This window comes from Schistosoma mansoni, chromosome W, assembly GCF_000237925.1.
Source record: "Schistosoma mansoni strain Puerto Rico chromosome W, complete genome".
Lineage (NCBI taxonomy): Eukaryota > Metazoa > Platyhelminthes > Trematoda > Strigeidida > Schistosomatidae > Schistosoma > Schistosoma mansoni.
In genome coordinates, this window is record NC_031502.1 from 15,929,431 (window position 1) to 15,948,682 (window position 19,252).

General features: G+C 33.7%; 2 protein-coding genes across 2 annotated transcripts in view; both read right to left on the reverse strand.

The window, feature by feature from the left end:
* The window catches only part of Smp_171960 (putative short chain dehydrogenase), a gene marked incomplete at both ends in the record, with an annotated part of 35,475 nt that extends 17,680 nt beyond the window's left edge, over positions 1-17,795 (reverse strand). Inside the window, 7 exons of the mRNA XM_018788740.1 lie at positions 453-691; positions 3,881-4,057; positions 5,654-6,035; positions 12,360-12,502; positions 14,150-14,308; positions 15,917-16,279; positions 17,603-17,795. Of these exons, the coding sequence (XP_018654253.1) occupies positions 453-691; positions 3,881-4,057; positions 5,654-6,035; positions 12,360-12,502; positions 14,150-14,308; positions 15,917-16,279; positions 17,603-17,795 (1,656 nt within the window). The remainder of the gene's footprint in view (positions 1-452; positions 692-3,880; positions 4,058-5,653; positions 6,036-12,359; positions 12,503-14,149; positions 14,309-15,916; positions 16,280-17,602) is intronic.
* Positions 6,649-6,867, reverse strand: Smp_114910 (putative short chain dehydrogenase; the record flags this gene model as incomplete). Its single annotated transcript, XM_018788741.1, has 1 exon — positions 6,649-6,867. One exon carries the CDS (start codon positions 6,865-6,867, stop codon positions 6,649-6,651), a length of 219 nt encoding a protein of 72 aa, XP_018654254.1.
* Positions 17,796-19,252: the final 1,457 nt, after the last annotated feature.

Sequence of the window (19,252 nt, forward strand, 5' to 3'; positions counted from 1 at the left end):
ATTAGTGACGAATTCAATACATAAGATGAATTTAAGATGTTTCTTTGATTCACTGTGCAAGTTTTAATAGGGCACTTTATGAAACCGTGATACATTACGCTTTAACTACTCATTAAGTAAAATATAAGTTGTCTTTTCAAAAGCGACGACTGGGTTTATCACCGACGAAACACTTAGATCAATAATATTTACATACCTCCGTGAGAACATTTACATTTCAAACTGTGAAATAAAATTGACAGCAGTAAAAATAACGAGTTATTCTGACCCTTAAATGTATTGTGAAACAGCATACAAAAAAGTAGCGATATTAAACACAATTTAGGAAAAAAATACTGTTACACACTGTAGAAGTGAAAATATGCAATAATAAGTTTTCTGTATATTGTATACTTTAATCTGTCCACTTTCAACCTATCGAACGTTTATTGACGACGAAGAAAGTATGTTACCAAACTCAATGGGATACGAATAAAACCAGGGATAAAGGAACCCAGTAAAGGAAAATTAGTTTTCACAGCTAGTTGTAATGAACGTAGATTAATTGGTTTTCTACCATCTATTTCTTTAATACTATATTCGTCAGCTATATCACAAGTTAGAATGACTTGACCATTTCTTGAAAGTAGCTTATCTCGTTGTTCATTTGCTATCGCAATAATTACTTTGCCAGACAACTGAGGTGATTCCGCTGTGTGTTAGAAAAAAGGAAGAAGAACAATATTTAATAGACGGTTGATGGAAAATATAGAAATGAAAGTAATCGAATGAGGTTTAATAATTGACAGGTTATTTCAACAGAACTATTATTCCATAAATTACGATTGTTGGAAATTCAAACAATATATACGGCGTTTGTAATGATATATTTTTTGCAGCAGACGATTTAACCTGTGACGGTTCGTTGTCAAGCGGGAAAGATCTCGTGTGACACCCAAGAGAAAGTAAAACTAAACGTTATAGGGAAAACCGGGTAAATATAAAAATTATTCTTGATCAGTGTGCCATTTGGAAAGAACTAAATATTTAATCAGTTTACTTGAAACGGAATATAAATAAGATTTACTGGTCACTGCTTCTCACTACAACTCCAAGATTCCAGGTTTTCAATGGTGGTCTAACATTGATCGGTTTATGAACTCAATTAAAACTCAATAATCTCCAAAGCCCTATACTAATAAATAAAATTATCAACTTCAATTCATGTTTATAAACTGACAAGAAATTTTGAAGGTAGGAAGAGATAAGAGGAGTAAATACACGGATGCTTTTTCTAGGGTTCTGATTAGCATTTTAGCAACGAATGAATTTTACGTAGTATCGATCATGAGAAACACAGTAATACAGTACATGAACTCAGAGTATCTAACTCAGCCGAATCCATAACAGTTGTACGATGATATCCCATAAGAATAAAATCATACGAGTTAATACAATGTAACCAATAGGGTTTAACGAATCGGGACGTTTGTCAGTGCACAACCGAGTCTTTTCTAAATTATGCTTTGTCATGTACAAATTAAGCGAAGCTTCATCTGTATTTCGAAAACTACTATGAAAAATGTAAAAACAATCCACCATGTAAGTGTTTAAGCAAAACAAGTTCGTTTCCCATAAAAGTTTGATTTCTTTCCGAAATGTTAGGTATATCAGGAAAACGGGTTCGACTGTTCAAAACTTCGTACTCAAAGACGTCCTCGAAATAATCTTCGACCTTAACATTTAGACATTTTCAATAATTTATTGTTTAAACTAAAGGTACTCTTTGACACTTATCTTTACAAAGGTCACAATAATATGAATTCGAAAGATATAGTAGTCTCAATGGATGAATATACACAATGGTTACAACCGATACCATAAGAAAATATTTCAAACAAATGCTTGGTCGGGAAATATGAAATCGTCAAAGAATTTACTAAGTACATATTTTGATCTTCGACCAAGAGCCTCTGTGTGTGGCTACCCAAATCGAGGTCAATAAATTTGTACTCGAATCTGAGATTTATTGATGGAAATTGGAGTACTTTAACTACTTAACCACTGTCGGATAGTACACAGAATCAGGTCAAGTGCGTTAGCCATTCCATAAAGTACTAGTCATACACAGACTTGAACAGAACTCCCGAAACTTTTTCATTTTAATGTTTTTTTTCTACTTATGACATAAGCATAATGGTATGAGGAAGATGATTAAACATCATTCTGATAAGATTTGAATGAACTTTATCTGGTCTCCATGCCCTCGCATTCACAACCAAAACAGTGTTATTGGACTAGATTGTTAATTGTTTAGTTGCTACAGGATCGATAGGAACTTGACTAACAGATCTTTTTGACAACTGAGTAAATTGATTTCTAAACTTGATTAGTGGCCATTTTGAAATAACCTAACTGCTTAATTACACATTAACATCTAAATATTACCTTACATTGCCAACAGTTTTGAGGTATAAACAGTGAGTTTGTAATGAGGTATGATACATCAGTTTTATTTTAGCGTAGGTATATAGAAAAAAGAAAATGTCATATGTTTGTAACCATTTCTATTTAGTATTAAACGTGATCTATTAGAATTTAATGGTATATCAAATGTAAAATTTAAAGATTAAACGGTCTTTCATTGCTAACGGATCATACTGGATAGAATGTTGCAAGTTACCGGTTTCTATTATGAGAAAGCAACAAGCAGTATTAAACTTCGTTAAATGATCAAAAAGCTTATAATCACTTCAGTGCTGAAAAGTAATCCGTTGGAATGGTTTCTGAAAATTCGATCACTTCGGAAGTAGATATCATCATCAACTGTTACCATTTGAAGTTGTTTGGAAATAAACAGTCAACAATAAAAAAACTAAAATTCGTAAGACGACGAGAAAAGTATAAATGAGTAGGATTCTAGTTACTGACAATCAATATCTCAAATCAAATCCCGATAAATCACAAACAGCAGCCAATATCATTGACAGTATCTGATACGATCCTACACAATCGACTCCACAGATCCCAACTACATTCTCTTCTACGCAAACACCCAATAAACAAATATTTTTTTATTCAGTGGGACGGATGGCTTTGTCATTAAATAAAAACAGTGGATTTTACATATACCATTGAGTGGATTATCTGACCAGTCTATAATTTAGACCCAAACACTATATAATAGTTTAACACGTTAATTTAATTTACAAAACTACAGCTTTGAAAGATCGCAACATTGGTGATAAACTGCTTTGAAATTCAAACTTGATTGTTAGTTACGCTGAAGAACAGTCAATAGACAAATTCATCAACTGACTTAGTGTATTTCTGATTACTTACTGAAAAATCAAATTACTTCTCTTCCATGAATCAATAGGAAGTAGCAGATTTTAAAAGTTCACTTCATTGGTTGATATTCCTTCCGTTTAAGATTATAACAACTATGGTTAAAATGTTAAGACATTAATCACAGTCTGTACTGATTATCAAAAACCTCTAACTATGCACTATATAAGTACTTTACAGAATGACTCAATGTTTATTGTAATGATCACTCCGTTGTTTCTTTTCTCCTAAAAAATAGTTGATATTTGTGAATAATACTCAAAATACATGTAAGTTACATGTATAATAAGTTCCATTCAACGAATTTCAGCTTACAGTCTTATAAAATAAGACCGAAAAAGTCACACGAAAACGAATATCTAAGTGATTATCTATTATTCAAGTAGGGAAGGCTGACTTTTTCATAAATTGTTAATTATCTATATTTGAAATGAGACGTCATATTCTGCCCAGAAAATGCCAAGATGGATTTAGCAACACGAAAATGCTTGCGGTTCCAAGTACATATAGGAAATAAACAATTATAAGATTAATTAGTCTCCCATCCACATACCAGTATCATAATTAAAAGCTATCTTTTCGCCAAGTTTCAGGGTTCCGCCAATAGCTTCTGCAACTACAGTTTCCGTACGGACTGGACCTGGCCATAAACTGAAGATGCATATATTAGTATTCGTCCGCTTTAAATCGTAAGCCATGTCGCACGTCATGCGGTCCAATGCAGCTTTACCTATCATATTAAAAGTAAAATAAGAATATAATATAAACTCCCATTGACCATGAGACTAAGAGAATATATTTGAGTTGTTCTCCAAACAAGTAGTAAGGTTGTCTCAGATATGGTATGAAACATGGTGCCGATTATTTGGATAAGTGTCCAGTTACGTATATCGTCTACCATTAATAAACTATGGTTTGGAGTTACCGTCAACTCGTACAGACCATGATTTATAAGGTTTTGATTTATAGTGTGACACATCTTTCTTCTTATGGGTTACTCCTTAAGACCTATTCATATCCAGATAAAACGAGAACTTCAGTGATTTACTAAAAGTAATATACTTAGTGCCTATTGATCATGTTGAAAACACTTCTCTATAAACCAGTCAGTAAACAACTTATTGATGGCACTGAGAAAGAGGAACACAGTGGTGGGTTTCGATTAACTTGGATAGTTACACTGATACTATTCTAGGCAAAATAATTAATTTTCTTATCGAAATAAATATTCTATTTATCTGGGTCTTAATTGAAAAAATTAGCACGGTGGTTAGATCAATAGCCTAATTTGTGGGGTTGTAACTGATAATGTGAGTTTCATTCTTTTGTCATTCATTAAACATATAATTAGTTCCGAGCCATATTTTATTATAAATTGCTTGCTCGTATGGAAATAAACGTTACATTTCTCAAATGAAATTTAACATCGGAAAATAATCAACATGCTATTTAAACCATCGAATCCATCTACATGATAGTCGCAAGTTGAATAATTTTCATCTTTTTCAATCACAGAAACATGAACATAATTCAAATGTACATAAATAAAAAAAATAGATCATCCAGTTTTAGTTGCATAAATTTAAGATTTAAATTTGTGGAGAGGTCTTTTACCTAATAAATCATTTCTACACGTCGTTCTTAGTCGTTACTACACTGGTAATTAGAAGTATCTTTCAGCAGAGCAACGAATGAATCCCTTATTATTATATATGAATAAATCAGATAGTTAATTGTTAAATAAATAAACCAAACAGAAACGAGAACTAGGAGTTCTGGATACATTGTTTTCAGAGTACGAAGGGATAATTTTTAGGTTTATGTTAGATTAGATAAATGATAGCACTGTTTCAGAATCAAATTATATATATCAATTATATATATAAACATATAAATGATAGCACTGTTTCAGAATCAAATTACGTTTAAGCACAGTTTACAACCCCAAATACCATTTTCTATAAGGGAAATTAATTCGTGAGAACTACTGCTAGGCGAAGTACAAAATTCTTATATTAAAAAGGATTCGATGAATTTTACTTGTGGTATCATTAAGAGTAATGAACACTAGAACGCTGTTCAGACAGTGGTATGAATTGTGATTATTCTTCAACATGTGAGAATAAGGAAAAACAACTCAAGATGAATGTTCAGCGAAAGCCTATGTACCAGATACACCTTACAGGTCGATTAATCGAGGCCATTAGTTCTAAGCCCAATTTTTAATATTCACTTTGGTACACACAAAAATGTTTACAAATATTCCTAATTCAGATTGATTGTTAAATTGAAATTATTTGAACAACGAGTAAATCGTTTGCTTTACCTGCTCCATAAGGTGCATTGAAAAAGTAAATCCTTGCACCAATTGACGAAATATTTACTATTAGTCCAGGCCTGAGATGATCATCTTTAACACCATCCCTTTTCAACTTCTCCTGATAATTTATCATCAATTTTGTGGCAAAAACGGAGCAAATATAATTATTCCTTAAACCAACATTGTTTATTATATCCCATGCTTCACCTGGCGATTTACTCTCAATCTCGTAATAAGGCTTGTCTACATTGTTCAGCAGAAAGCCAACAGCACTGAAAGCATTATTGACTAAAATATCAAAACGTCCATTTTGTTCACGTTCAATCCGATCAAATAATTTGGAGATTTGATCATCGTCTGCATGATCAACAGCTATTGGTATGCATTTCTACAAATATATAAACGACGTATATAGTCATTATGAAATCGAAATTTTCGGGTAATAGTGATACGTAGATTTAGATACATTTGAACCAAACATTCGTGATCACCTAACAGTTTAATTTAAAAGTTCGTCGGTAAAAATGATCAGACAATTGTGATGTCAACGTAATTATAATTCAGTATTTAGGCAGAAAACTGTTGTATTAGACAGAAATGCTTAGATCACTATTACACCTGAATAGTTTTATTTGTAGGTGTCGTGATCTTGGAGACAGTGAGGGCTTGATATGTTTTAAAAAGAACGTATATTTGGTTAGTTAAAACAACAGATAAAACTTAATAATAGATTGTTATTGCTCAGTAATTTGTCTTTATTGTAGGAAACAACTTCAGATAGTACTTTTGGTATGATGAGCATCATCGTCCTCAAATTTTTAGATTTATACATAGTGTTAGCCTTACTCTTCCAGTACGTTCGTATTTCATCCGCAAATAAATTTCACGGTTTTTGCTTTTAGAGTACGTATCCTACGTTTTTAAAAGGTACTTCATAAACAGTATGAAAAAGTATTGTATACGAAATTAGGCGAAAACATCCAATTCTGTGTCCAGACCTTTTATTCAAATTGAGAACTTACGCCTCCACTGTTAGAATTATTTATAGTTTCTGCTGTTTCTTCTAAAGAACCCTCAACATTTTTCCCGTCAGATTTCAATGTGCGTCCAGTAATGTACACAATGGCTCCTGCTTGACCCAACTCCATCGCAATACCTTTTCCAATGCCCCGTGTAGCTCCTGTTACTAGGCAAACACAACCATGAAGTTTCCCACTCATGTTTGCACAAATTAATCACATAACCAAGATATAAAAAATATATAATAATATTCTTTTGTCAGTTGAAATTTGATTGGTTAGTTCATATTGACCGGAATGATTGGTTAGTTGAATTTCATAACGTTTGATTGGAAGCATAATGTCGTTTTCAGTTTCAAGTTAATGATTCGCCAAACCAAAATGGTTCAACTTGATCAAATTTTCCAAACATTGTCTTCTATCACGTGGTGTTAAGTTCTTTCTGATATTGTAAAAACTTCTATAGAAGTTTCGTTAACAATTTTAGATTGTGCACATTAAACAATAATATTGTAATGGACCGATCACAATGATAAGAGACGCATAATACTTGGGGGGGGGGTGAATTAAAGAACGATTCAGTAAACTATTAACTGAAATAAATAAGTCAGAAACTGGATGGAGTTGTCTGGAAGATACAACGAAATTAAATTAACAAGATTAAAGATTTCTATGATTATTTCATTATCTTCAAATAAAAATCCGATACAATAAGAGCACAGATATTTTATGAAGGAATCGATATAGACTTTCCCCAACACTGAATAACAAGTTGATTTATCGACGATTCTTTGATTTCAGTAATGAATTCACATAATATGATTTATGGAAACTAGACGACTTTTAATTTGAGAGATCAATTACTATACACTATATTAGCTTTCCGTAGACTTGGTAAGTTGAAAACAGTGGAGTTTGCTAATTAAAACTGATATGTAGAAAAATTGTTTAATTAGTACAACTTACCCAAACGTTTAAATTCTCGACTAATGAAACCGGAAATGAAATTGTTTTTTTGGGTGTTTCGGACCGGTTTCTGAGTGAGAATTCTGAATGAATGAAATCACCTGGAGAAGTATGGGATATAGCGTACAATTTTACAAATTATCACTGCTTCGCAGTCCTATATCTCCATCACATACTTTTCTGAAAAATTAAAATATGTTAATTTTACAAAAAACTGGGGCATTTCGCTTCCCTGATAAATGGCTAGTATCCTTCTACACATAATTTTATCACGTTACATTGAACAAAAGACCTATTCGTTCACGATGTCATGTTATTGTATTCTTACTATTAGGTAAAAGCCGCCGATTGTGTAGACGCATTTAGGAAGTATTTATGTTAACGTCGAGAGATATTAAACTGTTAGGGACGAGCTGTTTTGAGAAAGGTTTTATATTTTTTCCTGACAGTCTGATATTTCTCAATATTGACCTAAATATTCTCCGAACTTTTTTGAAATCAGTACCATTCCGGTAGCTGAATCATCTGATGAGGCATTTATGGCAGAATATCAAAGTTTATTGAGTAAAAGCAATAAGTAGCTACTGGTTCTTCAGAAATACCAATTGTCGTTCGATCATTATCACCTAAACCAAAACCTTCGCCGTCACAATTTTATGAATATATAATAAAAATACAAAACCTTAAATAACAGTCAACTTGTTTCACTGTAAGATGTGAGATATAAATATTCTAACAGACTTGCTCCCGAAATTCATTACTGTCCAGAACAGCGAATTTATTGGGCTTTATTATTCTATTCACGACGGATACAAAGTACGAGGTCAAATCCAATTTGTTAAACAATATTTTACGTGATACAGAACGTAGTTGGAATAACACAAGTGCCATTTCTCTTTGGATTTTCATTGGTGAAATAAGGATATATATATATATATATATATATATATATAGGATCCAATCATAACGTTATTTCTGACTGGAATTTTTTTACCGTGACTATTTTTAGTACTTACATTTCGGAATACACTTTGTTTTGCTAATCAAATACTCTAAAAATCTGCTAAGACCTAACTAATGTCGAGAGTCTACTTCGCAGTGCAAAATTTTATTCAGTAGATAGATTGGTAAGGCGAGGTTATGTTCAGTAGCATTAGTATAGTCAACTTCAAATCAAATGGAAGCATTTTTCGAGAGTGAAGGAATAGTAATATGCAGTTGATCTCAACATCCTATTGACAACGTTAGTGAACGTGGTTTCACAACACGGACTGTTACATAACTACTGAAAACCAGAAAGCCCATTTGAGGAGTCCCATACTAGGACCAGTGCCAACTAGTTATCAGTGGTTGTCTAGCTGAAGTCAATCCGTGATGTAAAATCACACATCCAACAATCCCCTATATTGGCAATGCTACTATTGTTGGATAAATAAGTCCAAACCATAGGATGGAGATCTCAGAGAGATAATGTAACCTCTCGTCCATTAATTGCTGATTTGTTCTTATCATATTGTTATAACACAAGGACTTTGAAATATATTTTCATTTTTAAATACTTATAATGCCATGAAAAAACTGAAAATGAACTAGGTAGTATGTTACACAGGCAATTGAATGAAAGATGATTTAGCCAGTACACCCTACTTCTCAATCCTCTTGCTAATTAAATTCATGGGCTTATCGGAACAAGCGCTTATTTCTGTGCTGTATATCAATATGCATCGAATTAGTATTTACTAGACCTCGATAACTATGGAAACACAGCCGCTCTATCACAAGTTGTTAGATTCCTGACTAAGTTGGGTTTCTAATGGGAATTGGATTGTTGCTGTACTTTATATGATCTTTACTATAGTGTTTCACTAGCCTTAACTGGGGTCATAGTTGTTTTTATATATGGTGGCAAATTTACTGACCACCTCTTCAGTTAGCTCCTGTATTAAGATTAAATTACTCTCCATAACTATCTAACGCCACTGTGTTTCTTATAATGTTTTTGTTACGAACTATGGCTTTTTTATTCAAGAACTTTTAGGTAAATTTTGCTAGATTATCTTTCGCTCCTCCGATCGCTTAGTATTTCGCCCGACAACTACCTTCATTAGTACTATAATAATCATGAGGTTCCATATAAGTCGGAAAATGTCACCATACCTTCGGAGTTACTACTTTTATAATAATACAAAACAGCTTATTCGGGACCTTGCTATTTCAGTCTGTAGTTTTAACCACCAAGCTGTCCTAATTTCATACCTGTGTCTTGACCGAATACGGTCAACGGTTTTCATTATCGAATGGTTACAGGGTAGTCACCTAAAGTCATCTACTATTATTTAATAGTCAACATTTAAAGGAAATCTTCCTTCGTTTCTGGTACTACTTATGAACTGAGTAATTTCCTACACTTCATTCAGCAGAAGTAAATAAACACTTCCCAATAACTCTCGTTTGATAAAAAAGCGATCGTTACACAACTTTGTGACATATTTCAGGATAATACTATTATGTATGGTGATATTGACTTGTGTTCATCGATCTAGCCAGTTAATCAGTTACAATTTGTTATACTAGAAATAGAATGATTCTCATTATTTTAGTAGGTCAGGAAACTTTTCCATTTCTAAAGTACTCCATCGTTTTTTTGTTTATCCTCATTATGTGCGTTATCGCATCTTATTCACTTCCCACTTACGGCCAATATCGAAATACAATATAGGAAAGTAATCATAAGTAGCATTATAAAATACTGTCTCGTAAAACGCTGTTCGGCGTAAGATAAACTTCCTCAATTTACGGAACTAACCTGAACTCTGAGTGAAGCCATTGGAATTGTTTGGGTAAAGGTTTATTAGTCATAAAAAATGAGTAATAGGTTATCTATAGAGAAGCAAATACAAAAGTAGAGATAAGAAAAAACAACTTTAGGGAAACATTTATGGTACCAAGCAGTTGGTAATAAGTCTTGGATTTAAAACCACATCACATTTCTTTCTAAATGCTAATATGTGTCTGTCTCCCTGTTGAGTACGCGATTTTCGGGTTGTCAAAGCTTCGACTTCACAAAGCTGTTACTAAATACAGAGGTTTATATGAACCACTTAAAAATTAGATACTGGATGATATGGCCAACAGAATATCAATAACAATAAGAATCTAACTGATACATGAAATTTTTGGATTAAGAAATTGATGCGCGACTTGTTTGACTGACGAGCAGAATAAGTTTACCTCAGGCTACTGTTAAAGAAGTGTTCATCAACGTGGTTGATGAGTGAAAAACTTATGTGGCTTTTCACAGAATCTGCCAACCGATAACTCAAATCAAAATGAGATCAGAAGAAAGCAGTTGATTTGCACATTATGACCCCAAAGATCATTAACCTAGTTCACAAGAAACTTCGGGCACTGTGATTGAAATTCGGAAACATCAGTCAAACCAAAACTTTACACTACTAGCATTCAAAACTGACTACCAGTATTAAAACATGAGTTCACAATTAAAGGATTATGGCGGCGTTATATTGAAAAACTATCCAGACGCTAAGTATACTTTAATGTATTATATGTGAATTAAGTACATAGCTATAACGGTTCTGAAAAATTTGATTAAAGAAAGGCTTAGAACAGTTATTTCCACAGCATATTCACTTTCCCAATTCGGTACAGTTGAATAACGATGTTAAAATTTTCCATGTGGGAAAAAAACAGGGAGTCATATGGTCTTTAGATTTTTGGTTGATTTATTGACGTTAGCATTGGTCAGTCATATGCAGTGTAGAATTTCATACACACCTGTGTCGATAAGTTGCAATATCACATTGGAACAGCAGGATAAAATCATTTCAAGACATATTCCTGAGTCGTAGCACTAGTGCCAGCCAAAAAACAAAAAAGATTCACACAATTCTATCGTACATTACCAGCAATTATCATCCTAGAATGAAAACCCTCATCAGTGTGCATCCACAACACCGGACTCTGGAATTCAACCCAGAACATTCGGTCCCGCACGTGAATGTTTAACTTCTAAACCACTAAAGCCTGGATTTAACGGTGTTGATTTCTAACTTTGATAATTATCGTGTATTAAGGAGTCCCATACTAGGACAAAACAGCCGTTCGGTGCTTCCAAGCTTTCAGTGGTAGTATAGATATGATCGGTTCGTGATTTAAACTGTGAAAATTCTACAATCCCTTATACTAATAATTATCGTCCTGTTACTTACAGTTTTACTATTTTCTTACTTAAAAAGAACAACTATTCTAAAATTCGTAAACAAACTAATCAGGAATAATTCAGATAGTACCAGTATTACGAGTGAAAAAGATGACCTAGACAAACATCATTGGATTATTAATAAATAAAAACTTGTTCTATCTGAATGACGGAACTTTATAGTGTAAACACAACGACATAATTAAGTAGAAGACGTGAAATTATGAGAAAAAAAATCATTATTTTTGAAGAATCAGGTACAAAGCATCCTGAATATTATCAAGGATTATTCTGAAAAGTAACTTATTGAAAAAAAGTACGTATCAATGGATGTTTTATTATCAGATTGTCTAAAAGAAAGCTGGAAATCTGTATAAAAAATTTCTCATCTATATTTTAATATTATATAGAATAACCATTCTGGTATTCGAATAAAACTGGGTATAAATTTAGCAATATAGTAGCCTCTATATGAAAGAAGGTATTTCAAAGACCTTATGTTCATGACTTCTCGACCACAATCTTCATGTATACCGTATTCCTCAGCTAAATCACTGACAAAGAATATATGACCTGACCGAGAAAGTAGTTTCTTAGGCGATTCAGCAGCCATACCTACTATTACGCGACCAACTAGTTCAGGAGATTCACCTGAAAAATAATTAAAGCCGGAAGAAATTTAAGGAGGAAAATGCAGTTATGTAGATACTAGCTTCAAGGTTTGACATGATTTTTCTTAACAAATTAAACGGTGATTACATTGAGATTTCAAAAATATATGACATAAAACTATACTTTCTCAGATGAGTCAAAAATATTTTATTCGAACATGTGAAGATTTTATTAGACGATAATATAGATTAAAATGTCCATAAAGCATTAAACTTGCTAATTTGAAAGTTCAAGAACCTATGTTACTTGTTCGATCAAGACTACTGTTGACTATGTCACTCCGTTAGTTGTTAGTGTTCATGCTGTCAGTACTGGTGACCAAGTAACACGAAGAAGCCGAATTCTATACAAAATCAAGTAGGTGATTGACTAACATTCTTTAACCATTAGTTTCTCTGATATATCAGATAGGTATTGACGATGGAACTTGACAAGCACAGAGTCGCAAGGCTATTTTCTGACTGAAGACCTGCTAACATTTTAGGTCAAATACAGTGCTCTACAGTGTTGGGTTAATTGGATGCATTTCAGCGGACTGTTTGTGTGAAAATGTTAACATGATATACAGGGAATGTAAGTAAAGTTAGTTTTTTTTTAAAAAAAAAGTATATCGATTGAGAAGGCTTAAGTGGCAATGCACACTAACAAAATGACATATGTACTTTAGTACTAGTCAGTCTATTTTATTTATTTATTTAAACACATTAATATTGGTACAAAGGGGCACCGAATACATATGAGCCACACAAGTCACCTGATTTGTGTGTGGGCTGGATACTGCCCAGGTGCCCAAACTGAAGCAGGTGGTTTCCTTAGAGGGTCACACCCGGAATTTCCGACCCAAAGGTCTGATCCACAAGTCAGCGGAGCAACGTCAAGAGATAAAGTTCGATGGTAGCTGGTGACCAACAATTAGTTCATACATCATTTATTCCCTCAGGATATTGGAGCCCATATGCACCATTGGTTTGGAATCAGGGTTTTCCAACTACCCTAGGTGAATTCTCTGTATCGACCAGCCCAATCAAAGCGCTGAATATTCGCTTTCCGTGCTCTCAATTTCGTAAACAACACCCCACCACGAGAAGGCAGTGAGTATAACTTTCCTAGCAGTGGCTGTATACACGTGGCTATGTAAAAGCATTTCGAGAGAGAGAGTGGAATCTCCCCACCCTCAGCCGTACCAGGGCATTTGGGGACTCTCTCAAGCACCACAGTGCATTCACTACATTGTTTTACATTTCAAAAAGATACTATGACTCTATGAGATAAGAAAAGCGAATATGTGATTTCGTTTATTCAGTAAGTAATAAAAATACAACCGAGTTTCAAATGTTCATTGTCTACTACAGCTTCTGTTCTGGTCTGAATACAGGTTTATTTACTAGAAATATCCACTATCAAAGCAAAAAGACTTACTTGAATAAGAAATCTACAGAAAACACTTCAAATCTTTCAAAAGTAGGTATATGGATTTACGAACATTTGAACAGCTAAAACCACGTAGTCTAAGGTAAAACGAAATCAAAGATATACGTTATACCAAACACTACGGTGGTCAGAAAGTATTTAGAGAATATAAAGGTAAAGTCAAACCAATATTAAAACATAAATACACCAACGTACTGTTTTCTATATTCACTGTGAGAGAACCTTTAGAAGCAGCGTCAAGAATATGCTCTGTACGAACCAATCCAGGAGAAACTCCGACAACAGAAATATTAACATTTTCCTTTTTTAATTCGAACGCCATATCATGAGTTAGACGATCTAGTGCTGCTTTACCTGAAATTATGTTTTGATAAAAACTCAGACTTTCAAAAAAAAAGTTGGACAAAAGTTAGTAGTAAAGTATACAAACAGCCAACTTGTTTAACTACTTCGGCTAAACAGAATTTTGAAGAACTATTCTGAGGGGATTTCAGGGTGGTTGTAATATAGTACCAAATGATTATTTGTGTGAGTGGAAGGAGGATTACAATTACCAAAGTAATTATTTGTAAAAACTGAAAGAATTTAGCTAAACAGTTGCTAAATTACATATTTCACAATCGAATTAACAACTTATTTCGATAAAACGTAAATTTCATAGTGTTTGTGTAATAGCCAAGAATATGCAAAAATAAAGAAGTGAAAGGTATCAGAAAATCTATTAAATAGTTTTTGAGAGGATGGTAGTTAATCAAAGTTCAGCAAAAAGTCATTCTTATACAGATGCCCGAAGTAGAGAGAATGGTTGTACAAATTTAAGTTAGGCTTATGCACATAGATTCCGATAGCTTCAGCAATATACAAAAGCATGCGGTAAATTTGATGGAGTACAGTGAATAACTTGAAAAGCTTTATTTAAGTCAATTTTATGTCCATTAAGTGACCACTAATAAAACTCTTAATCAGCCTTACTTCATCTTCGCTCAACCAAGACGGATATTGTTCTGCTATACGATGACGTACTTGGCGAATCGTACCCCCATTCAATAACAGAAAATTTCAAAAGCTGGTAAAGACTGGTGTGGCAGGCAAGATTGATAAACAACTAGTAGGCTTCTTGGAATAGATTAAATAACAAAAACATATATTTCGGAAAGTGTGTTTGATATGTTGAGACATACATGAACAACGACATCAAACAATATAGTCTGCATGTCTGTGCTCTAAAACCTGACGAATAGTGAATATGTGGTCGATGCAGCCACGACCGGGTCTGAAGCCAGCCTGATTTTCTCGTGTTTGCAGTTCACGAGTCTTAGTTAGGCGCCTGATAATTATTGAGGCTAGTATTTTAGATACTATGTTAGTCAAGCTAATCCCTCTATGGTTATAACAGGATGATTTCGATTCCTTCTTATATACTGGGACAATCAGTGATTGTGACCAGTCAGATGGGATTACGTCCAACTCCCAGATTTTAGCCAAAATATTAGTCAACCTAGTCGCTAAAATTGGACCACCATATTTAAAGACCTCTGGAGCCAATCCATCTGGACCAGCTGCTCTTCCTCGTTTCAGATTAGTTATAGCCTTTCGAACTTCAGCTAGAGTCGGGGGACTTACTTCAATGTCCCATTTAGGTTTTCTGGGAATAGTCAGTAGAACCGCAAGTAAAGACAAACTGCCTGATTTTGCCACATCCATGTGTGTCTGTCGATCCAATTGCTCCTACGGAGCTAGTTATATGAAGTGTACTACTCAGTCGACTCTCAGAGTTTAAGGAAAAGAAAGGTGTCTTTATTTTACCAAACATCATTTTTGGGTTTGTATAGCTGTGATATGAAAGTTGTTATTAAGGGATATATATATATATACATATATAAATAGTGAGTAAAAATATAGACTATGATTATAATGAGAGCAGATAAGTTTCAAGTAACTTCAAAAGAAATAGTGACCTACCACTTCCATAAGCCACGTTAAAAAGATAGATTTTTCCACCGATAGAAGTGATATTTACAATCAAGCCAGGTTGAGCTGAACTTGAATTTAACTTTTTCTGGTATTCAATCATCATTCGCGTAGCCAAAACAGAACAAATATAGTGATTCTTTAGACCAGTATTATTAACAACATCCCAAGCTTCACCTGGAGATCTGTCTGTAATGTCATAATAAGGTTTCCCCATATTTTTTTGTATAAATGTTACAGCACTATATGCGTTGTTGACCACGATATCTAAGCGACCTTTTTGTTCCCGATCAATCTGATGAAATAGATTTTTTATTTCATCTTCATTAGAATGATCAACCGCAACAGGAATAGCTTTCTGAAAATAATAACGATTGAAAAAGAATACCTTGAAATGGTACTACTTCAATAATCACTCTAAGATATAAATGTGCAGTAGAGAAAAAATAATTTGCCTTCCAATAAACACTTTTTATTGTCATTGAAAAAAGATTAAAACAATAAATTACTTACCTAAACTAGGCATTGTCTTAATTTAAAGTTAATAGTTGTGCATGAGCAGGATTTGATTTTGATGGCTAACGAAAACTAATTCACTCCATTTGGTTACATTACAGTATAATTAGGGGTGACTGGATTAGCAACAAAGTTAGTCATAACCAATATAACATTTAGGACAAATAACCATCTGCTCAAGTTGTTACATTAGTTCAGCATAACGAAGTGAAACCAATAAAATGAGTGTTAAGATATTAGAATCAATAATAGTGGGACTAAAACTAAACAAAATGGTTTGAAAAGGGAAGAATTCGAGTAACGGAAAGCGCAAAATAATGTCGAAAATTGAGATCTGAGAAAAAACGAGGAATGAACTTATCTCCATCACCACGATTCTGAACAATGTCATGCAAGTTATTCAACCGGTGATCACGACTATCACGTAGACCCTAACCCCGTAGTCTGCACCTACGAACACGGCTTGGATCAACAGTAAATAACTTAATAGGCTGATTCTACGCTTTGGTTTGGCCACCTCTAGCTTTATTCCAATTCCAGCCAGCATTGAGTATCGAGTTATCGCAACAATAAATGACGTCATAAGTTTAAAAAAATACATGCGATATGAAGACATAGATGTAAAGCATAAGCAACAAACAAGTGAGTCTATGTATTCCATTTCCATCTACTTAGTAGTGAAATTCCTTAGGGCGATAATATGGTTTCTACAGTTGGTTTTATTGATTTCCACGTTCTCTAACAAAGAGAAACGTCCGAAATTCAGACTTTTATAAGTGAATATTGTTAGAAATTTGACTTGTAACTAGAATCGTGCCTGTATTATTCTACTAAGACGTGAAGACAGATAGTGTTATCACTGTTCAAATGATTGATGCATTCTACAACCTAGGATGCACAATTCTATTTGCTTGATCAATAACATTCAGAACAATCTAGAACTTCAGAGGTGAGGACATAACATCTCGCAACGTGGGAGAATCACTTCACGGACTGGAGAAAAACTTTGACTTTTTCATATGGATTCAGGTAGTATAGTTACCTCAAATGCCTTTGAGTATGTCAACATAGAACGCAAATCTTGAAAACCATATTTACAGCAAATAGTAAAGCAAATTTGTGCAGAGGACAATCGTATCACATGTAAAAAGTTAATGATACCTACACCACCAAAGTTGTTGATGATATCTGATGTTTCCTGGAGACTACCGCCAACCCCGCCACTAAGCGGCACTGATGTTCGTCCAGTTAAATACACTGTAGCTCCAGACTTTCCTAATGATACTGCTATGCCTTTACCAATACCACGAGTAGCTCCCGTAACAAGACAAACACAACCAGTTATATCTTTCATTCTTCAAATTATGCGTTCCTACAACAGAATAATAAGTGTTCACTGTAAATAAAACAAAAATAGTGGTCGACGAATGTATACTTAGAGTAAACATTGGCATGTATGTCACTTTCTAGCTGAAATACAAATACTTCACTTCCACAAGCACCATAATATGACATATTTTGATAGTATGGAAACCAATCCGTTAACATGTAAGTCATGAAATTAAAACTAGCCAAGGATTAGGAATAACCGTTAGATCGAGAATAAGAGGCCCTTGCTTTAGGGGGACCAGTGACATCAAAGATGATTAACCTAACATTCGCACACAAAATTTTTGATACTATAAATAACACCCCGAACTTTCTAAATTGATCAATTTAGCGAACATTTTAGGGGGGGGAATGAGACAAAAATTGATTTTTTCATCCACAACTATTGAATCCTCATGTTTTCCTTAAGATTAACATTGAAAACCCGTTTTTCTCACGACTTAAAGTGAGATTTAAAACTCTAACAAAAAATTTGCACCTGATAAATCACTGAAATATTGACAAGTCTTAAATAACATCTAAAGAAAGTAACCTGATTTCCACTCAAGTGTGACACTAGCTATTTAAGAAATTTTCAGTTGTCGTTTACAGCAGGCTTTTTGACTTAAAAACATCTACAAAAATCGAATTCTTTTACCGTACATAAAAGTAATATTTTGACGATTCACTAAAAAAATAATGTCAAGACAATTAGAACTTAACTCTTTGATTAATGACTACTATATAGTGTGTAGTGTTTGTTGCTATGTTAAGCCCACACAGCTTATTCTAGCTTTTGGGCAGGCCAATTTATCAATTCTTGATTCCCATTTTGACCTTGTCAATTATTCGTTTATCAACCTTGATTGTTTTTATATGAGCGCACTTCTTATGCTGTTATCACATATCTGTAGCTTATTTCTGTTCTGACTATAAATTTCGATTAACGTTTGAGTAGATCGAGTTGACTCACACTCCTCCACTGAGTGTCGTCTCGCTTCGCTCTCTTCACTTCTCTTCGTTTCTTCGACCGTTCGTCTGGATCAACGATTGTATGAAATACAGTCAGTTACAACGTAGGACTTTATACGTACGTATATCAGTTCGAGTTGCCATACCATATTGGCACAGAGATTCAATTGTCGATTCAAATCCCATAGTGGTAGAAGTATTAAGAGTATAAGCAGTAATCCGAAAGATTAGGGTTTGAAGATATTATTCAAGGAGTATAATCCAGTGAAATAAATTTGGAAAGAGAAAAAAGATAGGGACATGAAGAATTCAGAAGATTAGAATTTGGGAGAACACAAAGAGTGGGTGTATGAAATACACGTATTCGAAATCCATTCTCGTATTTGACTTATTTAATTCCATTATTCACTAACGCGATTTAAGTCAATAATTTTATACGCGGATTGATTATAAGTATATTTCAATAACATT